Consider the following 17812-nt stretch of genomic DNA (forward strand, 5'->3'; position numbering starts at 1 on the left):
ACAGTAGAGGAGAGAAATTGATTATATCTATATATATAAAACTGTAGTTGTGTGAGTGTCTGTCCCCTTCGATTTAGATTCCTAACTACTCCCACATTTTGCGGTGCAGTTTAACCAAATTCGGGTATCTTATAGTCGTGATTCATATCGAGCCTGTCTGAGTATTAGTGCGCATCTACGATGAGTCTACGATTTTTAATGCATTTTTCCATTTTTAATGCATTTTTTGCTATTTTTTGGCTATAACTCTCTAAAAATGCTTTATAGTTATTTCCCTTACAAACCTGAGCAACGCCGGGCGATACTGCTAGTTATATATAGAGGACTATATATAGAGGAAGTGGTGAATAAACTGTTGTCTAAATTACGCAAAAATGAAAACAACACTAACATCTTATTTTAACAAATATATTTACCAAAATTACATAAAAATATTCTGAAATACCAAAGAGAAAATTTATTCAATAAAGTCGTCATTGGCTTCAACTACGGCTTCCAGACAACTTTGGAATCTCCTGCAACTCTTCTGGATGGTCTGCTTGTTTAAGTTGGTGAAAGCTGTCATAATCCTTGCTTTCAATTCATCTTCGGTGTTACAAGAAGTTTTGTTTGTCTCTCGCTCAACTGCACCCCACACATAATAATCAAGGGGGTCGCAGTCTGGGGAGTTAGATGACCAGATGTTAGGGGTGATGTGGACACAGAAATTATCTGACAGCCATGATTATGTAACATAGTGCAGAGTCCTGTTGCCAGACATATGGTCTTCCAGCAGCCACTCTCTTGACCCAGGGCAGCATTACCTCCTCCACGCATTTGATGTAGGCTTCCGTGTTGAGTCTGAGGCCATGTGAGAAGATGATTGGAGGTATAATGTCACCATCACTAGTGATCAATCCAAACATCATGATGTTGGCTAGGTGTTTGATATTTATCGCTCTCGGTACATACCCTCAGATTGACACTCAAACACTCTGAAATGTTCGTATTGGAACTTCTTGTATGAATGCCAAGCAGTACAGTATGTCGTTTCTGGCAGAGTGAATTGTGCCATGGTGCTGTTTTTCTCAGATATTGTTTAAGCAAAAGAGATTTGTGAATAATGATCTTTTTTTTTTAGCAGCCCCATCCTACCAATTTTGTAGCCACTACGTATAATGACCTTTTTGGTTAAAAAAAAAGTAAATATTTTCAGACGAAAGGGTGTGTGATTAAAAAGAGATTTGGCTGTTGTTTCTAACATACCCCATGACCACCTTCCCCATTTCTTTCTCATTCTGACAAGTATTAATGTTTTTGAAAATTTTCTCCCCAATCATAGCATGAACTTGTGTTGTTAAATTTTTGGTTAATATTTACTTTAACACTCAGCCACCAAAACAAGAAAAAAACAAGTTTTAAAAAACAGGTGTAAAAAAAATGTGTATTAAATGTATATGAAAACAAAAATTTGCATCAACAAACCGAGGGGAGGGGAGAGGACTTTCGGAAAATTCACACGATCCGATTTTTTCCCCTCATAACTTTTAGGAAAATGGATATCTTTTAATGAAATTTTATGTAAATACTTTTCAAACAGCATAAATAACAATTATAATGATATTTGAGGAGGAAAATTTTTTCCGTTGGGGTGAGGAGAGGACTTTCGAATAGAAGGAAATTCATAAATTATCTTTTTGCTAGAGTGTAATGGAAAAACGTTTGAAAAAGATTTTTTACAATCATTTATTCGTTTGAGTTATAGAAAAAGGTTTTAAAAAAGATCCCAACAGTGGAGATGTGCTAAAAACAAAAGTTAAATCGTCCTTAAATTTTTCCATAGTGAAACCATATTCAACATCGTATTTATGAATTTATTTCTATCACCATACTCTCTTTTATTCTTTTATTTGTTTCAGTCATTTGACTGTGGCCATGCTGGAGCACTGCCTTTAGTCGAGCAAATCAACCCCGGGACTTATTCTTTGTAAGCCCAGTACTTATTCTATCAGTCTATTTTGCTGAACCGCTAGGTGACGGAGACGTAAACCCACCAGCATCGGTTGTCAAGCAATGCTAGGGGGACAAACACAGACACACACATACATATATACGACAGGCTTCTTTCAGTTTCCATCTACCAAATCCACTCACAAGGCATTGGTCCGCAAAAGACACTTGCCCAAGATGCCACGCAGTGGGACTGAACCCGAAACCATGTGGTTGGTAAGCAAACTACTTACCACACAGCCACTCCTGCGCCTAATACATGGAATCTTTTTAAAAACCTTTTTCCATTACTCTAAATGAATCTAAATTTCTTTTTGGTTTCAAACTTTTTTCCATTATACTCAAGTAAAAAAATAATTTATGAATTTCTTTCTCTTTAAAAGTCCTTCCCCACCACTTTGGAAAATTCCCCCTCCCCCCACAAATTTCTTTATAATCATTTGAAAGGTATTTATATAAAATTACTTTAAAAGATATCCATTTTCCTAAAAGTTATGAGGGAAAAAAATCGGATTTTGGGAATTTTCTGAAAGTCCCCTCCCCACGGCTTGTTAGCGCAAGTTTTTGATTTCATATTTGTTTAATACACATTTTTTACACAAGTTTATTTTTTGTGTGTGTGTTGAAGTAAACATTAACCAATTTTTTTTGAAAATTTATGATTTTTATTAACCCTAACACTTACTGGTCATGGGATATGCTAGAAATAACAACCAAATCTCCCTTAAATCACACACCTTCTCGTCTGAAAATATTTACTTTTTTTTTTCCTTCTTTTTACCGTTTTTAAGTGCGTAGTACCCGCAAAATCGACCAAAATCGGTCCGGGGAGAAGATGGGGGTTTAACAAATAACAAACATCATTTATCGTAATTTTTTGTTTGCTAAAAAGATAGTCTAAAGCATTTCCAAGGACACTTTGAAAAAAAAATCTGAAAAATCACCCTCAAAACGGAGAAATTCAAACTTGGTGGAGCTTCGTAAGTCCGACGTTCGGTAAAATTACAGATTAACACCCGCACGATTTTCACGAAGAAAAAAAAAATAACTCGGATTTTTTGCGTGGAATCAAGTACCCGACCTCCTAATATGCTGGAAATCCCATATTTTGTTTCGGAATTGGTCCGGAGTGGGGGGGTAACTCCCCCCCCCCCCCCGAATTTTCACACAAAAAAGAAATGATTTTTTGCGTGGAATCAAGTACTGTGGCAGCCCCCCCCTTCCGAACCCAAATATGGGATTTACAGCATATTACGAGGTCACAGTACTTGATTCCACGCAAAAAATCATTTCTTTTCTGGGTGAAAAATCGCCCCCCCCCCTCCGGACCAATTCCGAAACAAAATATGGGATTTCCAGGATATTAGGAGGTCAGGGTACTCGATTCCACGCAAAAAATCCGAGTTTTTTTTTTTTTTCCTTCGTGAAAATCGTGCGGGTGTTAATCTGCAATTTTACCCGACGTTCGCCTTTCAAAGTTCCATTTATACCTCCGCCTTATCGAAGGTGGAGGTATTGTTCGGTCGCGTTTGTTTGTATGGTCCGTGGACAAGATATCTCAAGAACTGCTGGATGGTTGCGGATGAAACTTTCAGGGATGTTTGGCCTCGTGACTGGCACGAGCTGATTAGATTTGGGGATCGATTCAGTATCGGACAAGGAATCTGGATTATTATTTTTCCAGTTTTTTTTTTTATTAACTTAATTTTTGAGAGCAGTCGGATTCATTTTTAGTATTCCCGTTTGTGAGAGCAGTAGAGTTTATTTCAGATATTCTAATTTTTAAAATTATCTCCAGCTAATCGTTAAGAGGATGTTGATGTTGCCTTGGCGGAGGTTTGCCCTGAGTACTCTTGTTACTATCTTATAAATTTTTACCTCCACTTTAACTTTACTCTTTTTAACTATCGTGTTTGAAAAAGCGATCAGTAAAATTATGCAAAAACATTAAAAAATGCTTTCAAAATTTGAGGAATCGAAAATGAAAATGTGCGGCATAATTTTGCGCACCTACGATAACTTTGGTTTTGCGTGAGTGTATGTGAGAGAGAGAGATGTTGACACGGAAAACTCCGTTAAACCTTTTAGCTGAATGAATATTGAACTTTGTGTAGAAGTTTTTAGTTCTCTATTTTGACGAGAATTTTTCCAATTTTTTTTTTTCATCACGGCCCTAAACGTTTTTAATATAAAAGAATTTGGAAAATTCCAAATACGGAAAGACTTCCTTTGTACCTCCTGCCCCCCCCCCCACCAAAAAAAAACACTCCTTAAAAATTTGTTTGTCTACACAAACCCCCCTTTTCGGCTATGGAGAATACGAATCTGCAACAAAATTGGCAAAAATCAGCATTTTGAAATTACCACCCCGCTATTCTCTTCATTTTTAACTTTAAAAAACTTTTTTGCTTGTTTTTTTTTCTTCAAAATATGCCGAAAAATATGGAGATTATGATTCTGAAAAAAATTTCCAAAAATTTTTCTGGTTAGGGTTAGAGTTATGGTTTTAGGGTTTGGGTTGGGGTTTTAGGGCTAGGGTTACGGAAAAAAGTGAAAAATCAAAAAATTGGGGGAGGGGTATGGGGGGAACAGAATTTTCAAAATTTCGATTTTTGGCAATTTTCCGGAACCTCTGTATCCGAAAACGTGGGGATTTGGAAAAAAAATAATAATCTGCGAGAAAATGAGGTGGGGAGGAAGTCTTTCCGAAAATACTTTCTGACGAAAATGTGTCAAGGCAGAATGTGGACCACAACACTTTGTTTTTGTTTTATTTTTGTTTTTTTACAGAATCCCCAATTTTCGAGTACAGAGATACTGATTTTGCGAAAAAAAAGAAAAAAGAAAAAAGAAAAAACCGCATTTTAAAATTTTAATCACCCCAATTCTTCAATTTTCACTTTTTCCAGACATTTTTTTTTTTTTTGAAATACGAAGATTATGATTCTGAAAAAAAATTTTGTAAAATTTCAATTTAAAAAAAAATATAACCCCTAACCCTAACCCAACCCTAAAATACGCGTAAAACTAACTATTATGGGACGTGGTGTGAGAATTAATATTTTTAAATGCCGTTTTTTTTTTTTTTTTTTTTTTTTTTTTTTGCAGAATCAGAATCTCCATACTCGAAAATGGGGGGTTTCTGTAAAAAAACACAAAAAGGGATGCGGTCCACATTCTTTACGTTCGCCGTCATTTAAGGGAAATTTAGCTGTTGTTTCTAGCACATCCCACAACCACTTTCCTCGTTCCTTCATCACTCACATAATCATGATGTTTTTCAATATTTTTCTCCCCAAAATGATGATGTAGAAGTACAGGTGGTCCACGGCTGTAATATAGGCAACAACAAAAAAATTGGCGATCTTTCGTCTCTAGTAGACCTTTCCGTCGATTTCCGTAAAAAATTTTTTTTTTTTACATATGGGCTTGCGGAAACTTTTGAAGTAATATACATACATATACACATACACCGAGTAAAAAATTTCAGTTATCTCTTTCTTTCACACATTACTCTGTCTCTTCACACACACTAACAGAAGCACTTCACTTACACAACATACTGTCTCCCACACCCCATCAAACACACATGTCCATCAATGCTCCCATGCACGGTAACTTCAAAAGAACTTCCCTCGTTATACAATCGCTTTCTCTTAGTCTCTTTCGCTCTCATTACTTCAAAAGTTCCCGCAAGCCCATATGTAAAAAAAAAAAAATTTTTTACGGAAATCGACGGAAAGGTCTACTAGAGACGAAAGATTGCCAAAAAGGCGACGAAAGATTGCCAAAAAATTTGTAATTTAAATTTTTAACCCTCACCAATTTAATTTTTTAACTGCACCAATCGAGACCATGAATGTGTGTGTGCGCGCACGCATAAGTTGTATTTACTAACAGAAAAGTATGCTATTATAATAAATCATCTTTTACATGCCTTCTTTAAAGCACTGTGGATAAACCCCAGCAATGACCTCATGCTCTCCAATATTTTTAGTAAATATGTTTTTTTTCTTACACATGCACGAACACACACGAATACGCCTGATGCAGCGGGGAGGAAAACCAAAGACGGTACCAGGTTATCGTGGGTTGGATGTGCTAGAAACAACAGCTAAATCTCCCTTAAATCACACTCCTTTTCGTTTTAAAATATTTTCATTTCTTTTTTTTCTATCAAAAAAATGCTTCCCCGTGGTTTTTTTAAAGTGCGTCGTGCAAAAAAAAAAAAACAAACAAACAAATTTTCATTTGAAAGGCCGTAGTGGGAAAAAAATTGGGAAAATCCCCGTCAGAACGGAGAAAATCCAACTTATATGGGTGTCCTGATCTGGATCTCCGCCAATTATGTTTCAGTTTTTACCTGTACGTAGGATCCGGAGACGAAGTCACAGATTCGTTTCACGGAGGACAATGTAACTATTATAGCGTAATATGTATATAATCCTTTCAATTACGAGCACAAGGCCTGAAATTTGGGATAGGGGACTAGTCGAGTTCATCGATACCAGTGTGAGACTGGTACTTATTTTATCGACCCTAGCCAAGTCAACCTCGGAGGAATTAGAACTTGAAGATGGACAAAATATCGCTTAGCATTTTGCTTGGTGTGCTAACGATTCTACCAGCTCATCGCCTTAATTCTGTATATAATAATTTCTTAGGCAATATTTCAGGACTGCCGATTTCTTACTTCTTCAAAATATATACAATAGATGAATGATGTGTATCACCATAAAGATAATTGTGCTGCACCTGAGCACTGTTTACAATAATTTCATTATTATTAAAAAAAAATTTTTCTGCGGAGAATTTTATTGTCGGTGCTTACTGTCACTCATCAAAACAAAATATGGCGCTTCTCCGTCACAACACCTGGAACCTGCTTACATTCTGGATGAGTGTGGTTTTAGATAAATGACTCTAACTCTAGCAGTATTAAAATAATTATATGAATGAGTTAGACACACCTTTTGCATAGAAACCAAAGAATTAAAGCTTCCACTTAGACACACCTTTTGCATAGAAACCAAAGAATTAAAGCTTCCACTTAACTTATTAATGTCATTAAATATACTGAACATAAAATATTATTCATTGCATAATGCTGAAAGGTAGGATAAATAAAATATATATATAGATTGGACATACTTTGCTCAATAAAAAGACGTAACTTGGTTAGTTCTTCAGTTTCATAAACACCAGGACTCCAAGCGATGGTCTTAAATCTTAGGGCTTGACGAAAGTTTTCTACTATTTGTGGATTTGTTCCAACATCAATCTTCGAATGTTCCGCTGTTTTCTGACAGGGAATAACAATGTCAGTTCTTACAGTGAAGGTAAAAGTACGAATTAAAACGACAATACTAACGGCTATCACAGTACTACACACGGAGATCACAATTTGTTTCAGCATGTTTGTAGCAAAGCGAAAGCAGCCAGGCTAAAGCAAAATAATGTTATGCAATTGATTTACTTTTTATATTTATATATGCATTTTTTTTTTCCTAACCCATGTTTGAGGACATGGTTGGTTGGTTGGTTAATTGTGAGGCCTGATAATATTACAAAGCAATTTTGGCATCTACTCAGTGAGTTTCAAAAACAAGTATAATACCTATCTGTGATTAAAGGTGGAATTAAAAATAGAAATATATGTAAAAACCTTTTTCAAAACATCCTGCTGAGATTTTTGTATTTTTTTAATTCTTGTCCTGCAGGAGAATGGTGGGAGCCAAGAATTGATAGATAAATATTCACACATGTTGCTACATTGTATTGAGTTACAACACTTACCCCATCAGATTCATTAAGATTTCATTTGTAACATTAATCACAAAAACCTTTTGATAATTTCCTGCGCGTATATCGTTCCACTACCGAAATATTTAACCCCCTTCTTACCTATTCTCTTATTTTAGAGGACCTTCCCATTTAGGGACAGTGTTGTGTTACTTATTGTTTTATTTGTGTGTTGCAAAAATATACTTTGTTTTGAAACGAGGGGATATTTTCAGTCCTTGGAAATTTTTGGCTCAACAAACCTCGCAATATCTGTTATCTCGTTTAATGCATTTTCGAAATGAAAAACAACACGTCCGATTCATTTGCTTGTGTAAAATCACCGCGTATTTCTAAATACCTATCTTTCACTAAAGGCGTTCCAACTGTGGCTATCCCATCATTTAGCAGCGTTCCAAGTGACTATTTCATCTTTTCTTAAAGCGTTCCAGCTGAGACCATCTCGTCTTTTTTAATCTAAAAAATTGTATCACGTCAAACACAACCTACTCTTTTTTAAAGGTCACACTGGATAGCGAAGTCTGAGGCGGGGCCGGCCCTCGGCTTGCTGGCGCCCCGGGCAAGCTGAACTTCAGCGCATTTACTCTTTTAGTTGTTTCAGTCATTTTACTGCGGCCATGCTGGAGCACTGCCTTTAATCGAGCAACTCGATCCCGAGACTTATTCTTTTGTAAGCCCAGTACTTATTCTATCGGTCTCTTTTGCCGAACCGCTAAGTAACGGGGACATAAACACACCAGCATCGGTTGTCAAGCAATGCTAGGGGGTCAAACACAGAAACAGACACACACACACACACACACACACACACACACACATATATATATATATATATATATATATATATATACGACGGGCTTCTATCAGTTTCCGTCTACCAAATCCACTCACAAGGCTTTGGTCGGCCCGAGGCTATAGTAGAAGACACTTGCGCAAGGTGCCACGCAGTGGGACTGAACCTGAAACCATGTGGTTGGTAAACAAGCTACTCCTGCGCCTAGTATAATTTTTTTTTTTAACTTTCACAAGGAGAAAAACTGAAAATGTAGACTAAAAAAGCACATGGTACCCCGGGCGACTGCCCGAGTTGCCGATACCTGGGGATACATTTAATGAAGAATAAAATGGCATATTCGAACTGGATCAGAACTAATCTCAGGCTAAATAATAACAGTAACACCTCGCAATAGATAATTGTTAGCAAATGCATTAGTTACTAAATCTGTTAGTAACAAAGATAGGTCTTCCCCTGGAGTCTGTTGAGTTGGTTTTTCTTTTTTTGTCTTTTCTTTTTAGACACTTAGGAAGCCAGCTGATGTCAATCATCAAAATAATAATTTCGCTGCTATTTCTAGCAGGTTCAAATGACGATGTAGCGCAGAGGTCAATGTTCTAAACTCCGAATGAGGGTCAATGTTCTAAACTCCGCATGAGGGTCAATGTTCTAAACTCTGCTCGACCTGTTATAGAAAATTTAACGGGAAGCTTTATGAAAATAAACAAAAGACGAAGGCAGGTGGAATACAAACAAACAATTGTATTAGTATGGCGCTCAGGAATATAAATAAAACAAGTCTTTTACGTTTCGAGCCTACGCTCTTCAACGGAAAGATACACAGAAAAGAAACACAGAAAGAAACAAGGAGAGAAAAAAAATGCGCGCAGAGGCTAGCGAATCAACATGGCGATCTGATTTCGGCCAGAAGTCAAAGATCAAACGTGAGACGCAAGAGCGAAATTAGGAGAGATAACAGGGTCAAATGACCTCGCCCCAACATAAGAGTGTGTGTGTGTGTGTGTGTATGAGAGAGTATGTAGTGCGTATGAGAGGTCTGGACGTGTGTATGTATATATGATGTGATGTGTAAAGTCGTATGGTGTAGTGTAGAGAGAGGAGATGAGGGGGAGAGGGGAGGAGGAGGGGTGATGTGTAAAGTTGCATGGTGTAGTGTAGAGAGAGGAGAGGGGGTTAGATGAGGAGGGGGGAGAGTTGAGACCAAATGGCGTAAAAGAGCGAAGAGAGAAGATTAATTCCTGTTCACGGCGCAAACAGGAATCCGGATGGCCTCTGTGCAAGGACAAACCAAACACAGACAGGTGTTGCAAGGAGTGACCGGTGGAGCGGAAATGGCGTGAGACCGGTGTGTCGTTGGCAAGGCGGATGTCACGGAGGTGTTCCGCGAACCGGTCAGCCAAGCGGCGTCCCGTTTGTCCGATGTACAGGGAATGGCAGAGAGAGCAAGAGACACAATAGATGATATTGCTGGAGGTGCAGGTGAAGGAGTTGATGATGCGATAGGGTCGATGATGGGTGCCAGTGAGGAGGGTGGTGTTGGAGAGGTAAGGGCAAGTGTGGCAACGTGGGCGGGAGCAGGGAACGAGCCAGGTTGGGAGGTAGGGTCAGGGAAGGAGCTATGGACCAAAAGGTCTCATAGGTTATGGGCTCGTTTGAAGGAGGGGAGGGGTAGGTTAGGGAAAAGGTGTGAAGTGGACGGGTCGGACTGGAGATGCCGGAAAGCTCGAAGAATGGTGCGTTGGAGAGGTAGGGTCGTGGGGTGGTAAGTGAGGGGAAAAGGGAGGCGGGAGACTACAGGGCGGGTTCGGGAAGAGAGAGCAGATGCACGGTCTACGGAACGTGCTCTGGTAAGGGCGGTGTGGATAGTGGTGAGGGGGTATCCACGTAGGATGAAGTGGTGAGCCATACGTTGAGACTGAGTCTCAAAGTCATGGTCATCACTACAGAGCCTACGTAGACGGAGGAATTGGGAATAGAGGATGGAAAGCTTGGTGTGTTTTGGGTGGGAGGAAGAGAAGTTGAGGTATGAATGTGAGTCTGTGTGTTTGTAGTGAATGGAGGTGGTAAGAGTGGAGTGATGAATGCTAACCAAAATGTCGAGGAAGGAGACAGAGGTGTTGGAGATAGTGGAGGTGAAGTGGAGGGCTGGATGGAAGGATTGAACGAAAGAGAGGAAGGAATCTAGATGTTCACGGGAGAGTGAGGTGGCACCGATAATGTCGTCAATGTAACGACCGTATAGGTCAGGAGTGGGACCAGTGAAATTAGAGAATATTTGGGCCTCAACATAGCCAACAAACAGGTTCGCATAGTTGGGGCCCATTCGCGTTCCCATGGCCACTCCCGAGACTTGTTGGTAGAACTCGCCCGTGAACGAGAAGCAGTTGAGAGTAAGGACAAGTTCGGCCAGACAAATGAGTGTGGAGGTGTCAGGTTCAGGGTTGGGGCGGAGTTCGAGAAAGTGTTGAAGTGCCCGCAGTCCTTCGTGGTGAGGGATAACGGTATAGAGGCTATAGATGTCCATAGTAAAAAGGATTTTGGAGGAGCCGGGAGGAAAGGTGAAAGAGTTGAAAAGCCAGAGAGCATGGTTGGTATCATGGATGTGGGAGGGAAGAGACGCCACTTTTTCTTCTACGGAAGAAAGAGCAAGCCTTCTTCTATCATACTCTCAATTTTGGTCAATTTGCACCGCAGGGTCTCGGAGGAGATAGTGATAGTTGAAGGCTACCGAACCTGCCATACACAGACAACTTCAGCTTTATATATACAGATATATAAATGATCATCCATGTTAAAGTTAGTTTAGTCGTGATACCTCATTCGCCACTTAGGTGGGCGCTAGGCAATTTTAAAAGGAGTGCTACAAATCCAAAAGAAGGGGTGAAGAACCATTGGTGTGAAGCAGTGGTTCTCAACCGGAGTTCATATCAGATTTTGTAAAAATTTACGAGGAATAAATTGTTTATACTTCAACAATACACCAAATATTTTCATCTTTTTAATACAATTCCCAGGAATATTTAATTATAGAAATGTAATAGGATTTTATTAACGTCTAATGGCCGAGAGGATTCACCCGAGTAAAATAGGAATCAAAGGAGTCCATAGGTAAAAAAAAATGGATGGGGGATTGAAAAACACTGCTGTCGAAAATTCTTTGTTGGCTGGGATGAAATCAATCATTGATGTTATTTAGCCCCAGGTTAGCGCGATCCTGTAGATCTATCTATGATCAAAGGCCTCCATCCATGACTATTCCATCTTTTATTTTTCAGGCAATCGTATTATGTTGAAAATATATCTTTTACTCCTTAGGGATCTTTTCCTTTTGAACGGCACATGTCAACACAATTTCTAGTTAACTAAACACTTTAAAACTTCATATACTGGTAGAATGTGTCAAAATAAAACATGTTTTTCCTCTTGGCTTTCTTGATAAAATTGTAATTCGTTTGTTTAACGTAGTTTAATTTTTCGAACTTTAACCAATCAATTGCCTCTAATTGGGCTAAAATCATTTGCTGCGTCTAAAACTGAGACAACATCCTGTCAATAACCCTAACCCTCACCCTAACCCTAAATTTTAGCCTTTCGGGTTTTTTTTTTCTTCATTGTTAAATTAATTTAAGGATAACAATTAAGAAAAAAAAACGAAAGCAATAGAAAATAATTTAAACAATTAACAAACAAAATAATTCTATTATTTTATACACACGCTTTCCGTACGTATACATAACGAAAAGCTAAAACCAAAGCAAAAACTCAAAACAAAAACAAAACGAATAATTTTAGACACACGCGTAACAATTAAATTAATTTAACAATTAAGGAAAAAAAATCGAAAGGCTAAAATTTAGGGTGAGGGTGAGGGTTAGGGTTAGTGACAGGATGTTGTCTCTGTTTTAGACGCAGCAAATGATTTTAGCTCACTAGAGGCGATTCATTGGTTAAAATTCAAAAAATCAAACTACGTTAAACAAACAAATTACAATTTTCTCAAGAAAGCCAAGAGAAAAAAATGTTTTATTTTGACACATTCTACCGGTATACGAAGTTTTAAAGTGTTTAGTTAACTAGAAATTGTGTTGACATGTACCGTTCAAAAGAAAAAAGATCCCCAATTAAGGTTAATTTAGCAAACTAATTATCAAAAGCATTCTATCTTTTGTTTTTCAGACATCGTGTATCTCAGACTACCATTATCTAATGCATCCTTTTAAAAGGGGTCAGAAATGGTAGGATGTGACATGAGGAGATTTTAACTTAAAAAAGACGTGATGGTCATATTCGGAACTCGAAAGTTCACAATTGAGATTCTTAAAAGAAATGCGTGGTCGCAATTGGAATGTGGTTACAAAAAGCAGTAAATTTCTATATTAACACCCACACGATTTTCACCAAGGAAAAAAAAAACTCAGATATTTTGCTTGGAATCAAGTACCTTGACCTCCTAATATGCTGCAAATCCATTATTTTGGTTCGGAAAAAAGGGGAGTGAGCCCCTCCCTGAATCATTGGAAATTTTTTTTTCAATGAATGAATTCCTGTGACCTCCTAATATGCTACAAAACCCTTTTTGGAGTCCAAAAAATGGGATGGGATGGGGTGGAAGCCTCGGTAATTTCTCCCCCGACCCCCATTGATCTTTTCACCCCACCCCATTTTTTGGACCCCAAAAAGGGTTTTGTAGCATATTAGGAGGTCACAGGAATTCATTCAACGAAAAAAAATTCCAATGATTCCGAACGAAAATAAGGGATTTGCAGCATATTAGAAGGTCAGGGTACTTGATTCCACGCAAAAAATCCAAGTTATTTTTTTCTTTTCCTTAGTGAAAATCGGGAGGGCGTTAATATAGAATTTTATCAAAAGAGCTAGAAGCTCACAAAAGCAATGCTTTAAGCTAGGTAGACTGTCATAGTTGAATAGCTTTTAAAAAGCAGGGAGGTCATGGCTGGAAAACTTGAAACACGAGATGGTTGAAATGCCTTAAAGAAAGTCGAACAATCACATACATATGGCTCAGATGTGCTGCTTTTCATTTAGAAATTTCTCGCTTCAGACTTTAAATGGCAGTTTGTCACTTATACTTTGATCATTCTCTATTGATATAAATAACAGTTGAGGGCAAAGGTAGTGTCATTGTATTTTATATTGTTCATTATCTTATATAACTTTGGTAATATTTAATCAGCTTATCAAGTATATTTTTTTTAATTTCAAAATTAAAATTCTGTTACTTGCTTCTGTTGTTTAATAAACACATTAGCTTTATGAGTGAAACATGACCTTAATTTTGGAGTATTTATTCCATCATTGATTTAGGATACACCCCCATTAAAAAAAAAAAAGAAAAAGAAAGGAGTGGCTGTTTGGTAAGTAGCTTGCTAACCAACCACATGGTTCTGGGTTCAGTCCCACTGCGTGGCATCTTGGGCACGTGTCTTCTGCTATAGCCCCGGGCCGACCAATGCCTTGTGAGTGGATTTGGTAGACGGAAACTGAAAGAAGCCTGTCGTATATATGTATATATATATAAGTGTGTGTGAATATGTTTGTGTGTCTGTGTTTGTTCCCCTAGCATTGCTTGACAACCAATGCTGGTGTGTTTACGTCCCCGTAACTTAGCGGTTCGGCAAAAGAGACCGATAGAATAAGTACTGGGCTTACAAAGAATAAGTCCCAGGGTCGATTTGCTCGACTAAAGGCGGTGCTCCAGCATGGCCGCAGTCAAATGACTGAAACAAGTAAAAAGAGTAAAAAAAAAAAAAGAGTGATTGTTTATAGTAACTTATTCCACGAAATGGCTTGTTAATCATTAGCACCCACTACACTCTGAGAGTGGTTGGCGTTAGGAAGCTGTAGAAACACTGCCAAATCAGATTGGAGCCTGGTGCTGCCTCCTGGCTTCCTAAACCCCCATTCAAACCGTCCAACCCCTGCCAGCATAGAAAACGGACGTTAAACAATAATGATGGTGATGAGGATGATGTGGGGTATTTGTGTGTGTGCGTGCATATGTTTGTGGGCACACGTGTAATATATCAAATACCAAACAACATAAATACCTCATTTATCAAAATTATCACCATTTCAATAGAATGTGTCAAATGAGAAGAGGAAATAGACTTAGTGGAACACAAAGGAAATAGAGCATACTAGCAGTATCTAGCATACTAGATTATGTTAGGATTATTAAGCTAATCAAGTGCTTTGTTTCAAACCAAACTAAGACAATTTGATTGGGAAATCCCATAAGGAATCAGTTTATTGATTTTTCCACTTATCGATTGTTTTTGTTTTTTTTTTCTTGTTTTGGAGAACTTAAAGCATTCAAAGATCCCATGAGTCCTAAGAAACGCCAGCATCAAGTTTGAACAAAATATGTCAAAATTGGTAAAAGTTATGGTTGAAAATGGGGTGTAGCCAATTTTATTGGGAAATCCTATAAGAAATCAGTTTATCGATTTTTCATCCTGATTGAATGGAAAACCCCATAAGGAATTAGTTTATTGATTTTTCACCCCAAATAGGACTTAACCAAACACAACATTACTGATTCAAAAAATCTATATTTATACTTTAAAATTGGTTTTCATACCCAACCCAGTACTGCAGAATCAGTGTCGTGACAAGAGCACATGGGTTGGGAGTTTGACTAGCAGAGGTTATCAGGTTGCACATGCCAGCCCTTTGAAAACGCCACTCCCATCATCTAACCCCCTTTGCCCATGGGTTAGGAAACCTTACAGCAAGGAAAATAGAATGCCCAAAAGGGCTCCCGATCCTCTGTGTCAGAAGCGGTTATGTTCAGATCACAACTAAGTCTTAAGTATACACACACACACACACAAACACACATGTCCGTACACCTATTGCATACATGTTCGTGTGTGTGTGTGTGTGTTGCCCGTATATGGACAAAACACTTAACAAAAGTCTTAACAAAAACTTATTCGTTGCTAGAAGGAGACTTAACTCCTGTTGCAAACAATGGTGGAGTTCTCCAAGTTGAAAATTGTTAAACGTTTTGGTTGAAAATTTATTTTTACCGCTATTCACTGGTGCCTCTGGGAAAATAAGTTGACGAAAATATAGCTAGGGTCGTGATGAATGTCCTCATAAAATTGGAGCAACATGCGTGCTAATTTGTGGACATGCATAAATTACATTCACGTACACACACACATACACACATCCTGCCTTTTCTATATATATACAGATTATACAAAAGTATAATTCAGCTATAGTTATATCAGTTATAACTACATCACATAAATTCTCTTCCCTTTTGGTGCCCTTTGGTCTTATTCTTCTACCTCTCTCCCTTTAACAATTTAAATCTCTTCCACTACTATATGAACTGGCTTTTCCAGTTCATTTGTTGTGTTCAATGAATGTATAATTGTTTAGGAAAATAGAAGGCTAATTTGGGAAAATAGCTGTAGTAAGTGGATAACTACCTTTTCTTTTCTCACTTACCTTATCTATCATCAATAGCAGCAAAGCTTTCAACTCCAATCCTGGGTCCCCCTTATATAAAAAGTACACACAACTTAAAAAACAAACAAAATTTATGAGATGGTCTTGCTACTACCACACACTTAATCATTGTAGAATACATCTAAAAGACAACTATTTGACTAATTAACAATGATTAACTCACCAAGATCCTACAACCAGGAGCTGATTTATGCACACTTTTCTTTCTTTGCCTCTTCTATCACCAGTTTAACAGCTTCTGCTTTCCTGAAATAATTCACTGCATACTCTGCCCACCTTTCTCTCTTCCTCCTTTACTGTGTTTCAAATCTTGAACTCTGTACTAAACACTGAACACTAGTCTTTCCTCTAGAAATGTAATCATCTGGACTCTCCCTACACTCTCAACACACATTTTTCCATACAGACACTGATGTACAGATCTTCAAACTGAACATTAACCATATCAATCTTGCTAGCCCTCCGCCCTTGATTAGTTTCCAAACCAAGATATTACATTAACTTACAGTAAAATTATATGTCTATAGGAAATTTAACTCTGTGGAAAGATAGAACATATATAAGTGAAAATATTGATGATGATGAAGATAGAAAGAAAAAAAGCATAAGGTTAAAAATATAATAAAAAAGACAAGTAAAAAAGACAACATTATTATTTCAGAAAATCTGTGTTGTTTATTAAAAAGAAATGCTTCAAAAATAAATGTTTTGTTATAATTCAGCATGTTTGTTAATAAAATTCATTTTATCACGATCTGAATTCAAAATTACATGATGATAAAAATTGACAACTTTTTCATAATTCCTTACTGATATCTTTTCATTATCTCCATGAACCATATTTGCAGTCTCTGGAGTTAAAACTGCAGGGATGAATCGATAGATACTTTTTGTCAAATGTTTATAGTGGTGAGTATCTGTGTTGCCGATTGTCACTCCTAAAAGAAAGAGGTTGACGTTAGAAGAAATAAAAAATATGATTTTTTTAGATGGAATACAATATAAAGAATGTGCTTTAATCAACTAAATTCATTCAAATGTCTTATTTACCTATGTTCCAGTGTAATTAAATTGAGTCAATTGTTTGATATTTTGACAATTGCACATATCCATTAATTGAGAGCATAGCAGTCAATCATATCAACCTACAACTTGGCTGATATTTATTCTATTGGTACCAGAAAGATGAAAGGGAAAAAAGAGTTTGGTAAGGATTTTAATGTAGATTGTAAAAAGCATTTTCTTGAATGTTCTAACAACTCTACTGATCCATTACCATTTTAGAAATTCACAGTAATTGAATGCAAGACAAACCTGAGCCAAACTTTGGATAGAATAGAACATCCTGTTCAACTTTCTGATGGATCCAATATTAATTCATAATATAAGATCCAAGCCTTTGAAAACAATAGTTAAAGGCAGAAATTCACCATCATGAACAAGGAACAAAAAACTAATGGGTATTCTTTGTAGTTGGTCACCACCTTTGCAGGAAAGTAAGAAAGATTTTTGATTGCTGTAAATGTTGTATGATTGTTGATCAGGGACATGTTGCTTTTTTTGTTGTTGTTTTTATAAATGGTTAGATGAGAAGGACAAGGGCAACACTAATGGCCTTTTCCAAGGCCTCTAGGACAGCTGGAGGAAGCAAGTAGATGGCTCTGCTTGATCTATAGAAAAGGTGGAGGCAGAAATTCCAAAAGATGTACCCGTTGTAAGCTA

At 37.5% G+C, this 17812-nt stretch overlaps 2 protein-coding genes and 2 long non-coding RNA genes across 7 annotated transcripts in view; 1 reads left to right on the forward strand and 3 right to left on the reverse strand.

Annotated features, from left to right (window-relative positions):
- The window catches only part of LOC115214054 (N-fatty-acyl-amino acid synthase/hydrolase PM20D1.2), a 35508-nt gene extending 27940 nt beyond the window's left edge, over nt 1–7568 (reverse strand). Inside the window, exon 1 of the mRNA XM_029783099.2 lies at nt 7141–7568. Within this exon, the coding sequence (XP_029638959.1) occupies nt 7141–7405 (265 nt within the window). The 5' untranslated portion in view covers nt 7406–7568. The remainder of the gene's footprint in view (nt 1–7140) is intronic.
- On the forward strand, nt 878–14814 carry LOC118767943. The gene is made up of 3 exons (XR_005003861.1): nt 878–888; nt 13200–13204; nt 14345–14814. It is a non-coding gene; the product is annotated as an uncharacterized LOC118767943 (long non-coding RNA).
- Nucleotides 11741–15785, reverse strand: LOC118767931. The gene is made up of 3 exons (XR_005003854.1): nt 15510–15785; nt 14812–14815; nt 11741–11751 (listed from the first exon to the last, which is right to left on the reverse strand). It is a non-coding gene; the product is annotated as an uncharacterized LOC118767931 (long non-coding RNA).
- Nucleotides 15786–16739: 954 nt separating this feature from the next.
- Nucleotides 16740–17812, reverse strand: part of LOC115219067 (N-fatty-acyl-amino acid synthase/hydrolase PM20D1.2-like) — a 67431-nt gene continuing 66358 nt past the window's right edge. For 2 of the 4 annotated variants that reach the window (XM_036513112.1, XM_036513174.1), the window contains exon 11: nt 16740–17028. In XM_036513112.1, the coding sequence (XP_036369005.1) occupies nt 16802–17028 (227 nt within the window). In that variant the 3' untranslated portion in view covers nt 16740–16801. The remainder of the gene's footprint in view (nt 17029–17812) is intronic. The other 2 variants (XM_036513143.1, XM_036513211.1) reach the window with 2 other exon arrangements.

The sequence above is a fragment of the Octopus sinensis genome, linkage group LG1 (genome assembly GCF_006345805.1).
Source record: "Octopus sinensis linkage group LG1, ASM634580v1, whole genome shotgun sequence".
Classification (NCBI taxonomy): Eukaryota; Metazoa; Mollusca; class Cephalopoda; order Octopoda; family Octopodidae; genus Octopus; species Octopus sinensis.